General features: G+C 46.2%; 2 protein-coding genes across 4 annotated transcripts in view; both read left to right on the forward strand.

Moving 5' to 3' along the window:
• The window catches only part of HERC4 (HECT and RLD domain containing E3 ubiquitin protein ligase 4), a 237,876-nt gene extending 225,061 nt beyond the window's left edge, over window positions 1–12,815 (forward strand). For all 3 annotated transcript variants that reach the window (XM_078783317.1, XM_078783318.1, XM_078783316.1), the window contains 4 exons: window positions 6,303–6,385; window positions 6,480–6,663; window positions 9,143–9,245; window positions 9,692–12,815. In XM_078783317.1, the coding sequence (XP_078639443.1) occupies window positions 6,303–6,385; window positions 6,480–6,663; window positions 9,143–9,245; window positions 9,692–9,900 (579 nt within the window). In that variant the 3' untranslated portion in view covers window positions 9,901–12,815. The remainder of the gene's footprint in view (window positions 1–6,302; window positions 6,386–6,479; window positions 6,664–9,142; window positions 9,246–9,691) is intronic.
• The window catches only part of LOC144893281 (uncharacterized), a 1,021,022-nt gene that overhangs the window by 339,699 nt on the left and 662,350 nt on the right, over window positions 1–18,973 (forward strand). The window lies entirely within an intron of this gene.

Raw genomic sequence — 18,973 nt, forward strand, 5'->3', positions numbered from 1 at the left:
GATATCTAATAAGCAGGCGGAAATTGTTACATAGGAAATCTGCACTTTGGTGGCCATCTTGGATTTCAAAATGGCCGCCAATTATATTAATTATTCATTACTAGAGTTTGGAAGACGTATGGAGCTGATTTTAACACCATACGATGTATATTCCTAATAAGCAAGCGGAGGTATCATTGAACATGTCATGTTTTAGTCAAATAACACCGGTATGATCTTCCAAATTATACATTTTGCTAAACCGTTTATCTGTCTATAAAGATTTTCAGGCAATTTGGCCTGCATTATAATAGAGAACAACATATGCTATACAATATACAGTGCACACAAAGTTAATCATCAGAGTCGCCATCAGAGTCATTGGCATCCTGAGCCACGATAGCATCATCCTGCACCATGTTGGAGCATCCCTGCAGCTTACACACAACAGTGCACTTCAACCCATTCAGTATGCAGGAGCAATCTGACGGTCGACACGTCCTTCTGCATGTGCATGAGATGAGATTCAAGACGACATCTGGAGCTGGTAGACCCGCCATCCATCGGATTGTGAGCGAACCGCCATCATCGAGTTCCCAACCATGTCCTGCTGATGGTGTTGGGACGTCTGGTAGGTTTTCAAGGCTGCGTCGCCAGATAGCCGCCTGATAGTTGGCCCTAAGCGTATGCTGCATCAAGGAGTCTTCACAAGGCGGCAATTGTCCAGATTCGATCTGGCCCTTCTTTGCACAGAACATGTGATAACGGAGCGAATTAACACCGACGATCTTCGTGTTCTTGGCGTACAGCTGACACGTGAAGGCCTGAATGCTATTGAAGACGTCTGTTGGTACATTCCACGAAGATCCCAGATCTGTGAATGCTTGAAGATACAGCTCATTCGCTTGCACAAGCTTCAAAGCCTTTATCTTTCCTTGGCTAGCCAGAGCACTCACAGTGTCACACCCGCTCCATGCATGAAGCCCTGGCAATGCACTGCAAACTCCAGACCCCAATACCGCAGCCAACTTTCCAACGTCGATCATTCTGACTCGAACCTTTGTTCCTCGTCTGATGAAGAGCTGACTATCGATGGTTCTGCTGAGATGAAGACTGATGATCAGAACGTCGGTGTCATCTGCCACTAAGATGATCGTCTTGTAGTGGGTAGCGGCGTGCTTTGCGTGGAGAAACATATGCGTGTCTGCTTCCTCGTGGCTACATTCGAGTGCTTGCACCAACTTCCACCTATCGCGGGTCAGTACCAGACATTTTTCACCACAGGTGACATACAGTGTTCTGTTGCCTAGCTTTTCGCGATTTGTTTCATGTTTCCACGACTCCGCCAGAAACACAACCAGTTTCTCCTTTGTCTGGCTGCAAGCAAGGAGACGCCGCCAGTTCATGATTTTGTGTGCGGGTCTGACTCGCTGAAACTGATGCCTTCATTTGAACCGCGGTTCACACGCTCAGCTGCTTTGATGGATTCTTCTGTGTATGTGTCAAAGACAACATCGATGCGCTCACTGCCTTGACCAGCGTGAAGCGCTGCAGCAAGGATGCGGTCAGATAGTTCTTCGAACGTGTCGTTCTCGCCATGCATCTTTTGTATGAGAGCCATCGCATCAATTATTGTTGCACTTCGCTTGTCAACGTTCTCGGCTGGTTCCACAAGACCTTCCATGTGTTTCGCAAGTGCAGCTTTGTTCGTTTTTTTCATTGACCCATCAACGTTTGCCAAAGACCATGGTAACGGCCCTAGTGGGTGACAAAGGACAAGTTGCATGTCGAGGTTCCTTGTCTTGGCGATGAGTATCATGGTGGCAAACAGTTGTCTGTCAGCTCTCAGGACGATCTCCTTGTTTGTGCCCTTCACAACTTTCTGCTTGATCTTACCAAAGGTCTTCAAGTTTAGCTTGTTCAATGTGTCATGAAAGCCTGTTCCCTCTTCAAGACGTTTCTGGAAGCTTTGATACGCCGCTTCCCCCTTTTGCAGGGTGTTGAGTAGGTCATTAGAAACGTCCTCCCTCGCAGCCGCTCCGGTAGATATACTGAGAAGACATGACGGATCATCGGCGAATGGATTGGTCCAGTCATTTTCCAGTAGATCACAGATAGCTGTGACGCCAGACTCATCACGTTTGATGCGAGAAGTAGACAAGTCAGGGTGCTTGGCGTGAGATGTGTCGCTGCCATTCACAAGGATAGTTTCTCGTAGTTGCCTCAGTGCAGTAGCCCGATTTTCTGCAGTTAGATAGTATCGTGACACAGCCCCTTGTCGAAGACTAAAACCTCGTGTTCCTCCAGCTGTTTGCGTATCTTTGTTTACTGTTTCTTCTGTTGTCTGATCAACAGCGATTCTGGCAAATGGATTCCCTGGTCTAAGCTGTACGGAGAAGTAGCCTTGATTGAAATGCCTGTACAACTCGGGGCATGTTTCGTGGAGTTGCGTCATCTGTGCATAGTACACTGGTAGATATCTAGCATAGTTCACCTTGTTCATTGCGAAACACCAAGGGATCACTCTTCTGACACAAGCCAAGTGAAGCATCCAGTCGCCTTCTCTATCCGCACGAATCAACCCCAGCAGGGTCTCTACCATATCAATATACATCATCCAGAAGCGAGCCAGGTCTCCATGTTTGGTTCGCAGAAAATGTAGGTATTTCACGAACATGTCAAAGCTCTGTACACATGAATCATCATCGAGAGCAGCAGCGAGAGTCTCGTGGCAAACATCCTCCTTGATGCTGCGAATTTTGAGGTCAGTGCTTCGAATCTGGGGTTCCTTGTCAGGATGATTGCTTTCTATCCACACCTGGAAGCCCTTCCAAATGATGCGCATTAGTGCCTCGTACATCAACTTGTGGAGTCGCACAGCACGGTTGTATTGCTTGCCTTCCAGAACCCTGTTGATGGAACCTTCAGCGATTACTCCTGACTCAACAGCTACATCCCGAAGGCCTGCATCTCCAAACATTTTCCCAATGCTCGACATGAAGTTACAGATGGTATGGAAGTTCCCCATCATGAGCACGATTCTTCCATATCGATCGACATCTTTCCATGCTATTTCGGTCGCCTTAGCAAATAGTGCCTGGTCTAGCACCACCGGTATACGCTCAAGCTGAAGTGATGACATGATGTTCAGAGCTTCTCTGAGGATTTCTTGCACTGTTGCCATATCTGTGGCAGGCGCGTTTATAGTCGGCAGGTAGCCAACTACATCTTCCGTCACCTGAACACGATCTCTAGTCATGATGTTGAAACCAGTCCACGAACTGATTGTCTGGTCGCATGGTTCCAGCATGCGAGTCATAATCCATACGTGATTTCGGCGCTGCGCAAGGGATGTTGCGCCTGCAAGAGTGTCAGAAAGATCTGCAGGCTTGATTGCAGGTGGGCCCTCTCGTTTCCCACCGCTGTATATTGGAACTAAATCGCTGGATGACAGGATAGATCGCTTCTTATCTGCTTTGGATACTGCCGATGGAGGTTGGGGCGGTAAACACGACTGCGACTTCGGTTGGACGATGATACCGTTGACGCGATGCGATGTTCCGCCACCACTCAGCGATTCCTCTAGCCTGTCGATGTTATCGAATGCTAATACAGTCGGGACCGAAGGGTGCACATGTGACGGAAGTGGTACTGTATCTTTCTCCACACTTGCTAATTTGTCTATGCATAGCGCTGTCTCGATTTCTTCCAGAACTGTGTACGAACATCCGTGCCCGAGTCGATTCAATATTCTGATGACCTCTGTATTACCGGTGAGCGTTTTCATGACCCACGGAAGTAGGACATGCTTCGATGTTCTGATGGTACCCCGGTGTACAGCATTGATGATATCTTGAGCCATCGACCATACGAGTGTGTCGGCACGTGCAGAGCTACCCCCACTCCCGCAAATCAAAGTATGCAGAAATACACGAAGAGAATCTGGTATCTTCACGTAATCTGAAGTGAGTTCTGCTGGCTGAGGCGGCCAACGTTCATTGTAATGAGCATCTTTGATCTGGTGTCGCAGTGAAGTAGCTGCACGCACAATGTTACTTTCACCGTCCGTTCGTTCAAATGCTTTCACTTCTGCTTTCAGGTTTACGCACTCTGCAGCAATCTCTAGCTTTGTCAGATTATCGGGCATCAAGTATACACGGTGTTTCACATTGAAGAAGATGAGCGATTCTCCAAACTCTCTTTGTAATGTGCGCTGCAGATTCTTCTTGATGGAGTCACGAACATCAACTGAAAATGTATCTGAAGACAGGATATCTGTTGCAACATCAACTATTGGAACAATCCTCGGGTTCAAGAACAAGTCAGTGCGAATGAAATTGAATATACATCGTATCATTTCTTTTTTCTCGATATTATCTTCAATGTCAGTTTCTACTTGAGGTTTTTGGGGCCGTGTGTAGTTTCTATAGCAGGAGAAGTGGTAGTGAGCCTCAGCTGCAACCATATCTCGTGTAGTCAATGCCAAAACTCTCTCATCATTGCGAGCTGTCGCAGCATCTCTTATTGTCTTATCAGCTCGAAGTTCAACAGCCAAGACAACTGTTTCACGGGTACGACTGCCTTTTATGAATTTTGAAGCACGCTGGCAAAAAATGCATTTATCATCGTAGACCGTTGAAGTTGATCCTGTCTCTTCCCGTGATGATCGCCGTCGCACCGCATCGCCAGTATCAACTGAAGAACTTCTAGCTGCATTGGTCAAAGTAGCTAGGTGGTTTTTGTGAGTGAAGTCTGATCTACAAGCCCTATGGTATAATATTGGAATATTAGGAAGTTCAACTGCGCCTTCTTGGACTAGCTTTAGAATTGGATAAAAGTTTCTAACTGCGGCTGCGTCACACAATGTCTTCCAAGAACTGTTGCCCGCTGCCTTGCTTAGTTCAGAGAGTGGCGACTTCTTGCTGCACAGGATGCACGTTCCGGACTCAGGTTCAATCTTCGCCCGTTTCGCCTCGACACCGGCCATCTCTGCTGAAAGAACAAAAAGACTGACGTTAGATTACTCCGATATCCGAAAAGCTCGCCAGCTTACATAGACATACTCATCCAAGTCAGTGAACATGTTAGATGGCGCCACAATACAACTCTATAATAGAGTTGTATGTGGCGCCATCTAACATGTTCACTTTTAGTTCTTAAGCCACCCACCCCCCCCCCCCCCCCCCTCAGAAATTAATCAGGTCACCGCAACAAATCTCAGACTGAGATATAGAATATAGAATATAGATATAGAATAGACTGACGTCACTTTCGGCACTGGGTTCTGTGGGTTGATTATCGGCGGGAAATTCCAACTGACATAGTTTCGGTTTGTGGAAAGTGCATGCCTTTTCATATATTTTTTGTGTACACTCGTGGTGGATGATATGTTTTAGTTTTTGAGTTATTTTTATAGACAGATAAACGGTGTAGCACAATGCATAATTTGGAAAATCATACCAGTGTTGTTTCACTAAAAAAAGTACAAGTCTAATAATAAAATATTGAAAAATATATGATTTTTTTTCGATAATTGATTTTTATAATAATTAATCTAAAACAAAATGCTTCATATTATTTTTTATTTAGACGGTACACATCGGACGTATATTTAGTCGTCAACCGCACATCGATAGCTAGTATAGAAGTCCAGATACACGTGCAACAATGTACCCCACCAAATGGGCATTTTCGAGCTGGGTGGTTTCAAAGATGGCGTCCATCCGGGCACTAAGCTACCGTTCTCAGATGTCTATCACACCTTTTCTGACACTTGAGACATTGGTCTAATGGAAAATCATAATGAGAATTACTCCCCCCCCCCGGAGCATTCACTTCAAAAAATGGCCGGTTGGCTCAAGGACTATCTTGTTTGTTTGTTTGTCACCGGCCTACAGGTCACAATTCTAAACCGATCATCACGAAACTTCACCAAGTTGTCTAGGTCGTCCCACTTGAGAAACCTATTGATTTTGAGGTCAAAGGTCATCTGGAGGTCAAATTTCCAAAATCGCCATTTTAAATCCGATTGACTTGAAAATTGAATAACATTTGTATATTGAGTCAATAAATTGGGAAATTAACTATTTTTGAGGTCAAAAGGTCAAGGTCAATTCAAGGTCAAATTTTAAAAGTCATCATTTTTCATCTGAAAAATCATCACTTTTCATCCTGTTGACCCGAGCTTTGATCAAGATCGTAAATTTTAATCTACATGAAATGGACAATTTGCTGTATCAATGGAGAACTTGGGGGGGGGGGCAGATTTTGCAAGTATCGTGCTATGCATGACGTCTTCTTGTTTATTGATTGACGTTTTTCAGACTACAGAAGACAGATTTGGCATGGTGGAAGAAATAGAGCTTGTCCCTGGTGGAACCAACATTGTTGTGAACAAGTCTAACAGGTGAGTAGCATGTTAAAAAAGGAAAAAGAAAAAAAGAATGGAATGGATGCATTTGCTTTGGAATCTGCATGTTGATGTGTTGTTCTTTGTACAGAAAGGAGTTTGTAGATGCTTACACAGACTACTTGTTCAATGAGTCGGTGCATGCCATGTTCGAGGAGTTCTACAATGGCTTCCACAAGGTTTGCGGTGGTGAAGTTCTACAGCTTTTCCAGCCCAATGAGCTCATGGCCATGGTCATTGGCAATACAAACTATGATTGGGAAGAACTGGAGAAGGTGAGAATGCAGCTCTTATTGACGCATGGTCCAGCACACATGGGGCACTCTTCACTTTAACTCACGATTTTTAGGTTATTTCTCAGAAATGACCTCTGAGTGTGTCCCGGTGTTCAGCCGTCCATACGTACGTACGTCCGTTAACATTTGACTGAAACATCTCATAAACTATACGACCGATTAATGGACCAAATCTGGTATGATGTATCAAGACAGCAAGATGTCATGGGGTTGTGCTCCCCATTCAGATGTGCCCCCTACAAAGGGGATGAAAGGGGGGTTGTGCCCCAAATATTATATTATTTTAAAAATCAGAGACCGCCAAACAGATCCAGACCAAACTCGCCAGGAGGCTTTGGGGCTATGCCCTAACCTTAACTTGTGCTCCTCATGGTTGTATCTCCCTCAGAAAGGAGCCATGGACTCCCTCCCCAAATCCCTTATTTTCACGAAAACATCATCTCCACAACTACCTGAGTCATACGGACCAAATTTGGTACAATGTATCAGGACAGTAAGATTTCATGTTTCATGGGGTTGTGCTCCCCATCTGGATCCACCCACTTAAAGGAAGTGAAAGGGGGATTTTGCCACAAATATTGGTATTTCATTCCAAGATCTTCTTCTCAGAAACCAACAACCGGATCCAGAGCAAACTGGTCATGTGGTAGCGTGACCATGCCCTAACCTTAAGTTGTGCTCCTCATGGCCGTATCTCCCCTGGAAAGGGGGCTACGGCCTCCCTCCCTAATCGTTCTTATGCACTAAAATGTCATCTGCTCCAGAGCTATACAGACTGGACAACCCTCCCATCCATTTTCTGAATAATCCTCTCCAAGAAGTTCTGTCACTCAAGCTTTTGGGTCTCACTATCTGCCATGATCTTTCCTGGGAAAACCACATTTCCAAGCTGGCTTCCAAAGCCAGTCGCCGACTGGGCATCCTCCGTCGTGCGAAGTCCTTCCTTGGCACACCTGAGCTCCTCACCACATACAAGGCTTTCATCCGCAGCTCAATGGAGTACTGCTCTCCCCTCTGGACTGGTGCTCCTGCCTCACACCTAGCTCATCTTCACGCTGTTGAAACCAAAGCGTTCAGAATCATTGGAATCTCCCGCGATGAAGCTAACTCCGAGGGCCTTTCACTTACTCACCGCAGGCAGGTTGGTGGTCTTTCCGTCTTCTACCGACTCCTCTCCGGCCTTGCTCCCCCAGCTCTCTCTGGGCTCTGCCCCCAAATATTCTATACAGGTGGCACAAGATCTGCCTGCAACCCTCTTTTGGTTAAACTGCCAAAATCAAGACTCTCTGCTCACCTTCATTCCTCTTTTCTCCCACCTCTGGAACAAACTCCCTCACTCTCTTCAATCCCACTCCTCCCTCCAGGTCTTTAAAACAGCTGTTCACCACCATCTCTTATCTTCCCCCATCCAAAACCTTGATCTTTCTTACCCCTGCTATTTTCACCCCAAATCCACTTTTTTGAAATACCAACTTCTTTCCTGGAAGTCCTTGGTGTCCTTGTGTTTTATACTTCTCCCACTCCCCTCCCCCTTCCCACGCGTCCTCCCCCCAAGCCCTCTCCCTCCCACACATCTCCCGATGTCCCTGCTCTCAAATGTTGTGTTTGTGTGCTTCCCCTTCTCTCCCCATGTTATCTACCACTCCCTCTTTTTATATATTTTGTTTGTCTGTTTGATTTGTTTGTGTGATAAATGTTAGCTCTTTCACGAGCCTCGATTCAGTGTATAAAAAAAAAAAAAACTACCTGGACGATTCAAACCAAATATGACAGGATGCATCAGGACAAGTAGGTCTTCTTGGGTTGTACTCCTCATCTGGATCCGCCTCCTCGAAGAAGGTCCTAAATTCAGATATTTTTTCCAAATCTTATCCTCTGAAACTTACCACCAGATTCAAATGAAACTCGCTTGGAGGCATTAGGACCAGGCGCGGATCCAAAGTTGTGCTCCACACAAAAGCACCAGCTTCCGCGAAAAGGGAAGGTCCGCCCCTGATCTGCCATTTTCACTGAAACATCTTCTCCATAGCTACGTGCCAGAATTGAACCAAATATGACAGGATTCTTCAGAGCAGCGTGGTCTTCTAGAACTTCCCATCTGGATCTGCTAGCCCCCACGTTGGCAAATTCAGTTACGGCATCCAAAACTGGTCTTTGGCAAAATCCAATCAGGACCCCATTTAATCAAAGTCGATTCCGTCCAAACAGTCCCTACTTGATTCCGCTTTATCGGTCCCGTCTCCAATCACCCCCTTCTGTTGGGAAAATAACCGTCAGTCCCCCACAGGGCTATTATTTTACAACTTTAATGTAGACTATTAAATTAAACACTGATGTTACATTGGCATGGAAATAATTTGTGGTGGCCATTTGCACGTAGCATTATAAATTGATGTTTAAGACTTTTGATAATGGCGACATTGTTTGCTCTTTTAATGTGCATGGTCTGACATCTCAGAATACCGAGTACAAGGGTGAATACTGGTCTGGTCATCCAACCATAAAGTTATTTTGGGAAGTCTTTCACGAACTCGACATTGAAATGAAGAAAAAGTTTCTTCGTAAGTAGTGTGTGTGTGTGTGTGTGTGTGTGTGTGTGTGTGTGTGTGTGTGTGTGTGTGTGTGTGTGTGTGTGTGTGTGTGTGTGTGTGTGTGTGTGTGTGTGTGTGTGTGTGTGTGTGTGTGTGTGTGTGTGTGTGTGTGTGTGTGTGTGTGTGTGTGTGTGTGTGTGTGTGTGTGTGTGTGTGACAGTCAGTCAGTCAGTCAGTCAGTCATGTTGTTTTTGGTTTGTTTTATTGTCTGGTTACACACAACATGCATTTTAAAGGCCATTTTCCCTGCTAGAGCGGGGGTTAGCCTTGGTTACATAATGGTTTATTATTTATTTATTTGCCTTGTTACCTTCACAACAAAACATCATCCTCTATTTCCAAATGGCTGTACTGATCCGACTGAAATATTTCCAATAGCCTTACCAGCTGGTTCTGTTTTCCATTCTCGTGTGCAGTGTTCCTGACTGGCAGTGACCGCATCCCGATCCTTGGCATGAGCAGCCTCAAGATCATCATTCAACCCACTGGTGGTGGCGATACGTTTTTACCATGTGCTCACACCTGTTTCAACCTTCTTGACCTGCCCAAATTTCAATCCAAGGAGGTGCTCCGACACAAACTGTTGCTTTCAATCACCCATTACCAGGGCTTCAGTTTGGCGTGATCAAAAGAGCACTTGCTCTGCCATGGAGCGTTCTGGTTATTTGCACCGCGAAGCTATACCGGTGGCATTGATATGCCTCTGTGTTTGTCCATGTCCTGTTATCAATGCCTACTTTCTCTTTGTTAAAAAAAAACAAAAACATTATTTTAGCATTACGTTTGGAGCATTCCTGGTTCCGTGTTGGCTCCGCTGTTGCTGTTGGTGATTAAACATGATCTTTGTCATTTTCACGAGCAGCACGAATCATATCTGAGAGTAAAGTGGAAATCTATGGGCTTAACCTTGTATACTTCGGTGCCCTTTCCCTACTGCCTTAGGACCGACAACAGAGCTTGGAATTGAGGATTTTCTGTGCTCCACTCCCAAGCACCGTGCATTTTGCGTTTTTCAGACATCACAAGATCTTGTTTTGTTTTCGTAGTGAAAGGTTGAGCATGAATCTCAGAATGAATTGAGCTCACATTGATGAAAACATTAAATACTGACGGTTGACGATGGAAAATTCCCTTTCATTTTTGGGAGAATTTCCACCTCCACCCCCCCCCTCCCCCACCCTTCACCATGGGGGTTGTTAACAAAGGTTAGAATTCAAATTGAGAGTGTAGTACTCTGTTGAGAAGCTGAAAATCTTTTGCGACGCCTTGTGTGTCCCAGTTGTAAGGCTTTTCCAAAGCTTCTTTTACGCTAATTGAAAGAAGCTTGTTTGGTGTTTTTTGTGAAAGTGTTTAACTTGGAAATGTTCTGATTAGACATCAACTTCACGATGGTCAAACAAAAAAAATAAAGACTGCCAGTTTTTACTGATGCTTCAGCCGATCGTACATCTCGAAAATCGCTCATTACACGTGTATGTGCTGAGGTGTTGCTGTTGGAATGTTTGGTGTTTTTGTTTTGTTTTTTACCCTTTTGAAGAAAATTTGTAAATCCATGTTCTTTTTTGTTTGTTTGTTTTTTGTTTTTCTAATTGTATTCATGATGAAAGTAGTTTTTACTCGAGGCATGAATTCCGCTGAAGTAAATAAGGCCAGCTCATTACCTTCGCAAAAGCGGAAGGTTATGTTTTGATCGCTGTGTATTTATTTGTATGTCTGTGTGCAAAGGTGGGCGGTCCGCTTCGAAAGTCCGCTTATCCGCTTATCCGCTGCAGCGGACTAACGTTTTCGAAGCGGATAAGCGAATCGGAACAACCCCCGGAAACCGAAGCGGATAAGCGTAAGCGGACTACCGAAAAATTAAAGCGTATCGCGATTCGCCAAATCAGCTGTTAGCCTGAGCCGTTACTCTAGAATTGTGAATATTTATTTAAGTGAATAATAAGTGAAACCCTAACAACTCGGCTCTTGCGACATAACGCATTATATCATAACGTTATGTTCACGTCATGGTTTACGACATGGTTGTAACATAACGCATTACATCATGACGTTATGTTCACGTCATGGTTTACGGCATGTTCACGACACCATGACGAATAAACGGCAGTCCGTTGGCCCGCCATCTTGTTGACTTGTTTGTGTCTGAATAACCAAACGTTACAGCTCTCTCCCAATCTCTTCCCGCTCGAGTTCCGTGATGCTTGGGTAACTCTATTTCTCAGGCATAACACGCCGCTCCCGAGCTCTGCCTCGGTCGAGCGCGTGTTCAGCTACGGGTCGGACATCCTCAGGCCTAAGAGGTCGGCCCTGGCTGCACCGAACTTCGAGGCCCTCGTCTTCATGAAGGGCAACCTCCAAATCCTCAAGAAGGCCCACGAGGTGGAGGTGGAGGAGGAAGACGAGGACTAGCAGTCTGTTGACTAGTAGACTCTCTTGTCAAAGAAAGGATGGGCAAATTGATTTTTCTTTAATGTTACTTGCATATATTAAAATTATATTTAAATTAACTGTAGAGTAGAGTAGAGTCGAGTGGAAAACTTTATTTCAATAAATTTTGAATAAATTTTATTTAAATAAAAATGTATATTTTTGATCTTAAAAGCTTTGTTTGTCTTTGTAGTAGTTAGAAATGGCTATTTAGGCTTAAAAAGCATTAAATTCCCTTTAGAAACGTCAAAAATCGCTTTAAAAACGTCGAAGCGCTTTAAAAAAATCGAATCGAAGCGGATAAGCGGTAAGCGGACTAAGATTTTCGGCCGCTGAAGCGGATAAGCGAATCGGACTACACGGGCTGGCGGAGCGGATAAGCGGTAAGCGGACTTAAAATTTTCCGAATCGCGCCCACCTATACTGTGTGTGTGTGTGTGTGTATGTTATTCGCATAACTCAAAAAGTATTCAACCGAATTGCATGAAATTTGGTGGGATGATTGGTTATTATACGGGACACATTTGATTAGATTTTGGGAGCAATCGGGTCAAAGGTCAGGGGGGTCACGACCTTGCAAAATGTGCGTTTTTTTGTCATAACTCGGTCAATTCTTATCCGATTTGCATGAAATCAGCACCAAACTGTTCACTGTTCTGTTCCCTACACTCCCATGCCAAGTACAGAACAGTAGCTGCGGCGAAGGTATGCGCTCTACCGAGTGCCCGTTCTAGTTTTAGAATGGAATGCTTCGGGAAGCTAGTTGGTCGAATGATCCAAGCCAAAGCAGAACTTTGCATATTGCTTCGTAATTACCAAAATAGCCATTATATGCTTTGTATTGATTTGACGTTTCGTCGAAACGTCTCTCTTTAAATCTGCAGACGTGAATCCCAGGAGTGAGTTTGACTTGAGAGCAGAATGCGAGATTTGTGCAGATGTCTGCAGGTTTCTTTTACTTCAATTTTATTTTTGAACATGACTGAAGCTGATGAAATCTGCATAGGATATATATTTGCGCTGCATATAAGAACTCGGTATCATTTGCCTTAAAAGCGTGATAATATAAACTCTCCCATTAAATGCTGGAATAAATTTATTTAGCAAAATGTTTCTTGGCAGAAGAGTTCCCTGCTTTCAATATCTCTGAAAATTCGTGGATTTTTGCACAATTGCAATCGTGTATAAATTAGTAAATATAAGTTGTTTTTTTCTTTTGGTGGATATCACTAATGATGTGAATCACTTGGGAATGCGGAATCCTTGCTGACATGCCATCAAGCACCTGAGCATTTTGGAGTAGGGCAATTCTCTCGACTTTGTTTTGCCTTGCTTTACTGCAAAAGTGACTTTTCACATAATCTGTTGTATTGTTTCCCTCGCCTGAGGAGAGGGCATTGCATTGGAGTCTGTTTGTTTGTTTGTTTGTTTGTTTTACTGTCTGTTTGTTTGTCTGTCTGTTTGTTTGTTTGTTTGTCCACACAGAATAAATATGATTTTCTCTGCAACCGTTGGTCCGATTGACAGGAAACTTTCACCATTGGTGCAACTCCACCAACATTGGTGCAACCTGTATAATTTTTTAATGATAATTATGATGTCATATTTCATGTGGTTTGGCCGCCATCTTGGAAAAACCGAAAAACTTTGCACCTCTATATCTCCGAAAGCGCTGCATAGAAAAAATTGAGACAGCTCATTGTAAAGAACTCCATGGGGAGGGAATAACATGCGTTAATGATGTCATGGGTGCCTCTATTATGACGTGATAATTTGACAAGTACAAAACTTCATCCGATCAGATGAAATTTCTTGAGCATAATCTAGGAATAAATTAGTGGAGAAAAAATAATAATGATGTCATCGGTCACGTGGTTCAGCCGCCATATTTGTTTTAACACAAAAGCCTTAAAAAGCACTGAAAATACATCCTGGCGAGGGTTTGCAATCTTTTCTCTTTCTTCTTTAAAATGTTTCAACCGAGTAATAAAATTGCTTCTCTTTAACACGTACTTGGTACAGGATTAGTTCACGCCTTCTCTTATGGAGAGTTTTGATTTTTAAACGTCTGATTTGAGATTGTAGTGTTATCCATTGCTCATGTCTAATTTTCACAACACGATCCACTAAATTTCTTGCGTTCAATTGTTACTGCGTTTGAAATTACGTCCAATAATGTTCTTTACCTAAACCAAATATGGGACTTTTGCAATGAGGTAATCTGCCCCAGAATGCTCGGTGTGCATGTTCAGAAACCCCTAGAAACGATGATCTTCAGGGCATGTGAACGTTTATTGTGTATGCGTGGTAAGTATTTTTACCTGAAATGGCTCACAAAGCTTTAAAGGAAGCCGAAAATACTTGAAAGAAGTACCTGAGAGAAAGCCGGGTGTGCCTCTGCACAACGAAAGACATGGAAGGAGATGCCGTAACTGGTTTGGGTGTTTCTGAATACCAATGGGAAGGTCATATCTGGGGCTTGTGATTGCATCGGGTAAGTTTTTAAATTGTTGATATTGTCGCGTGTCTACCCTGGAGTGAACACCGCAGGGTTACGGATGGCCGACCGAGCTTTAACTCTGAGGTCCTGTACGGGCGGACGCGACGAGGGTTTTCTGAACCACAAACAAATAAACGTACAAGACACAGGAATTGAAAATGTAACAAATAATGGTTTAATAAAATTAATGCAATACAATGAAAAGCAATGATACTAAATTCCTAACCGAGGGACCCTCCAGCAGACTCAAATACAGACACAGGGATAAATAAATTAAAGCAAACAATGTAGTGTGTAATGTTAGCTGGTACTCAGCTCTGGTCTCCTCAAGCGGCCCTCGAACCCAGTCGGTCGTCTAACGGGTCCCCGAGTCTCTGCGCGGGAAACCATGCCTTGGCGCAAAGTCGCGGTCCCCACCAGCCACCGATGCGAAGCGAACAGACCCGAGATCCTTCCTGCTCAGCTGCACCGAGCCCCGATGCTTCTCTCAAGTGCACACGGCACCAAGTGCAACCGCCACGAGCCAACACCAAGAGAGAGAGTAGGGTCCGCCCTCGCGCAGCCCGGAACAGAGGGATAGAAAATGTGTCTGCTCGCTATGAAGGCCAGCGCAAGAGAGAGAGAGAGAGAGAGGCAGGGAATGCAAAATGTAAGTGCCTGTCATGAACAGAGAGAGGGCAAATGGTGGTGCTCTGCCTTTTTGTCCCTGGCGCTGGAACGTTCTATGATGACGTCGCACGTGCTCCAATCAAAGAGTGCCATTGCATCGCTCCAACCAATCATTCCTTTCGGGGTGGGGCCTCACGTCCCTTCTTGACGCCCCTTGAGATGACTCGGCTGGGTGGTGTCAGTGGTAGTGTTCGGATCCGGTCGGTGATTATGTCATTTAATTTCTGTGCTGATCGCATGGCTGGTAGTGTGTGTCACAAGGAACGAAGGGAAAAACCACAGAGGCAATTTACACACTGGGAAAGTTACCTTTATACCCTAACTAATTAGCATAGCTCCACCCGTGGCATGGAGACAAATATACACTTACACGGACATCCCCGCCTAATTAGTTACAGGAAGGTTTCTTCTTCTTCGTCGTGACATAAGGAGCACACTACCCTATACAATTCTACCTGGGCTAAGGTATTTCATTAGCTAAGCTCCTGCAAGGTTCACTGCAGGCGTTACCGTCCCAGCTTTAGCACTTACCGACATACGTAATTAGCCTATGAAATAAATTAGGAGGGGCTGTGGGAAGCGAGCCGGAACTGACTTACCTGTTCTCCTTACCGTTCTGCACCCCTTAACAACAATTCAAATGTTTACAACCTTGGAATTCTCTGTCAATTCCTGAGGCGGGTAGAAAAATGGTTAACACACAAAATCTCTACCTTAACCACAAAAGCTCAATAAAAATTCAAGAATTCAAAACGTTTGTACAACCCTGTGTCCCTCGAAAAACCACGTCCCCCTGTGGATGCCACAATACCCAACGTTACCTGTGGAGCCATCCCAATTTTTCCAAATTTCCGTGGGCCCTGTCCTGGTAGTACAGGTGAGTGATATGGCTCGGTGGATCTTCCCCCATTCACCCACACAAATCCCAATAATCAGTCACGCACATTCCAATAATCAAAACCACTCATTCCAACTCATTTGAGTACCAGTTCACTGGTAATTCCCTGTGTGTCGCAAGAGGCGACTAACAGGGTTGGTGGCAGGAAGGGCAACCGGCCATAAAACATTGCTTCAAAAAGGGGACCAAGGTGCTCAAAAAAGGCCAACCCCTGCTCTGTGGGGAAAAATGGCTTCTAAATGTGGTTCTTCTTTCTTCCAACCTCCCTGCAAGACCATGGCATAAATGTCATTACACACATGTATGATCCTCAATTAGGCAGCGGGGAGGTACAGTACAAGCAAGATGGTGGGGGCGCTTCAGGCTGTGGTGCCCGCAGTCCAAAAACAAGTCACCCGACTTACGACTTCTGCACCCCGCCCCCCTTCAATCCTCGGCCCCGTGGCAGGCAAACAGCTCATTAGCTGTCGTCCTGCCGGGAAAGGTCTCCGCACCAGGCTCCTTCGGCCTCAGGCTCTCATAGCGTCAGGGCTGCCAGGGGTCTCCATACCTCAAGGCGCCCACCCAGACTCCCCTCCGACAGGTTTCCAAGTTCCAGACACCCCTGGCTACCAGGTACAAATTACCTCAGGGACACACCTTGATCCATTCCTGTGGACACACACACCTTCCCCTCCCACAAAATCCAAAATGACATTTCCTCCCCCACTGCCATTCAATTCTCAAACTTTCATGCCATAAAGATGGTATTCGTTGGTATACTGCCATGGCCTGCGTACATGTGAAATTCACATTCACTCTTCAACCACAATTCACTTTCCATCCTCACGACCACACAAAAACACAAAACCTTCACACATAAACAAATGCCACCAACAAGACACTTTGTGGCAGACACTCCGATCCCCTCACCGACCATGTGGTCACTCTCACCCACCCCCACTCCAAAATACTCATGTCTCAATTTATGAGCAAGTATTGAAGCCCTGGGACAATAAACATCAAGGCACTTACCTTGAGTGCAGGTAGTCGCAGGTTGGTCGGGTACAAGAGTGCCATCCACCCTGCCAAATTTCCAAATTTATCCCATGGGGCCTATCAATTCCCAACAAATTTCCTTTTATCCGACTGTACTGACAAGCATGTGGATCCGCCTCCTCCGGTGACCTTTACTACACTCCGACCCTTGGCTACGACAGCTCTGCCCCTCTACAGTGCAAGGGCTATCGGGTAAGTTGAGCAGCCGAACCACCAACAAATGTCCATAAGGGTGTGACCCACCATCCATCCTTCGGCCCCATGTGAGGAACACGGCTCCACCAGCCCAAGCTGGCCAATGTGGTGAGCACCTGCTGCCAACTCTGCCATTCCCAAGGCCTTGGACCTGGGGGCACGGTCGCAGTGCGTGGCATCCACATCACGTCCCTTGCACCTCTCACATCCCCCAGTCCGACCACATGCAGCCCCTCAGTGCCTACCCACATGTGACCTTGCCCAGGGTACAGTTGAAAGTCGTGTTCCACCAGGAGATTCAATCCCAGAAGACACGGTCCACACACCTTGGCCACCCATAACACCATGTTGACCTCCAGACTGCCCAACCCCATCCCTACAACCCCGCATCCCAATATTGGTGCCGTCGCCCCCGTAGCCAGTTGAAGACAGTGCTACTCTATCAATATTGTCCCAGCCTCCAACACTTTGATCTAACACACCTGGATCAATAATGGTGTCACTTGTCCAGTGTCCACCATAGCCTCACAAAATTCCCCTTAAATTTTGCAGCTAACGCTCAAATTACTCGTGCTAATTTTTCCACCAAAGAAGGGTGCTTCTCCATACACTTGCCATCCAAGCATAGCCCCGTATGCTCGGCTCGTTCCAATCACCGATTTAATCCCATGGCTCCCTTCCCAAGCCAAGAGTCCACAAATCACAACAGATCATCTGTGGAAGATCATGCTCACACCATCACGTTCCACAGATGCCCCAATGGTTGTCCGGTGGGCTATATCCATTCCTGTCAAGGTGGATCGACCCGCGTCCATAGACCAGCACAGTGTGGCAGGTCACCACATGCTGGCTGTCCCAGAGTCTCAGGGAGAGGCTGTCAGGCTGCATGCCTGGGCGGTCCCCACATCAGGCCCTTGTTAGCCGTCCGTGGTGCCGCCACCAAAGCGCGACCTGCAACACCTCCCTCTAGTGGTCCTCATGATACACCATACCAGGTGTCTGTGAGAAACCACTTCGGATTCCCGGAGGTCTTAACCCCCACCAGTGTCTGACGACCCTGTTGGCCCGAGACGCTCACTCGGACAGCGCCCCGATGGACAAGGGAAGCCACACTCCACCAGACTCCCCGTGGGGCCCGGGCCGTACCACAATGCCCATGGTCGGACCCCACGTTCAAATCTCGCCAGCACAGCCCCCAAGCTGGCTGGCTCATCCAATTTCCAAGTGGGGCAATTTCTCATGAGGCCGACCCCAATGACCTCTCCTGGTCCGAATTCCACAGCCTGAAGACCAACTCCCTCCAAGGCTGTTCCAAATATAACTCCCGTTTAAATTTCCTTTTGTGGGGGTTACCTCTTTGGGACATAATCCACAGGCACGGTTCCAGTGGGGCTGTTGATTGTGTTGGCATGGCGTGCGCGCAGGTGGTTGGAGCCACGCCCCCCATGGTAGGGTGTGGTTATAAAATGCTTTCAGAGTTCCAGTCGTGCTCGAGTGCTATTGGAATAAAGGAGCTTTGAACAGTGAAGAAATGGCCTCGTCCTCTCGTCATCCGCAACTCCTACATTGGTGACCCCGGCTGCTCCCGAACGTTTTCGGGGGCTTCAAACAATCATGGAAAGCGCAGTTTCGATCAAACTGCCGGAGTTTTGGGAACGACAAGCGGCCGTTTGGTTCACACAGGCTGAGGCCCAGTTCGCCCTTCGGAACATTTCCGCGGGTGACACAGCGTATGGTTGGGTTGCGTCTGCGCTCGGCTCCTCCACTGCGACCAGAGTGGTGAGCCTTCTCCAGGATCCTCTGAAGGGACGCAGGTACGAGACGTTGGCGACACAGCTGCTCGTCTCCTTCGCGCTCACTGACGCTGGCGGCATTGCTGCTCGTCACCTTCGCGCGCACTGCGGCCGTGCGCTGCTGCTCGTCACCTTCGCGCGCACTGACGCTGGCAGCACTGCTGCTCATAACCTTCGC

This window comes from Myxine glutinosa, chromosome 8 (assembly GCF_964187855.1).
Source record: "Myxine glutinosa chromosome 8, kmMyxGlut1.1, whole genome shotgun sequence".
Classification (NCBI taxonomy): Eukaryota; Metazoa; Chordata; class Myxini; order Myxiniformes; family Myxinidae; genus Myxine; species Myxine glutinosa.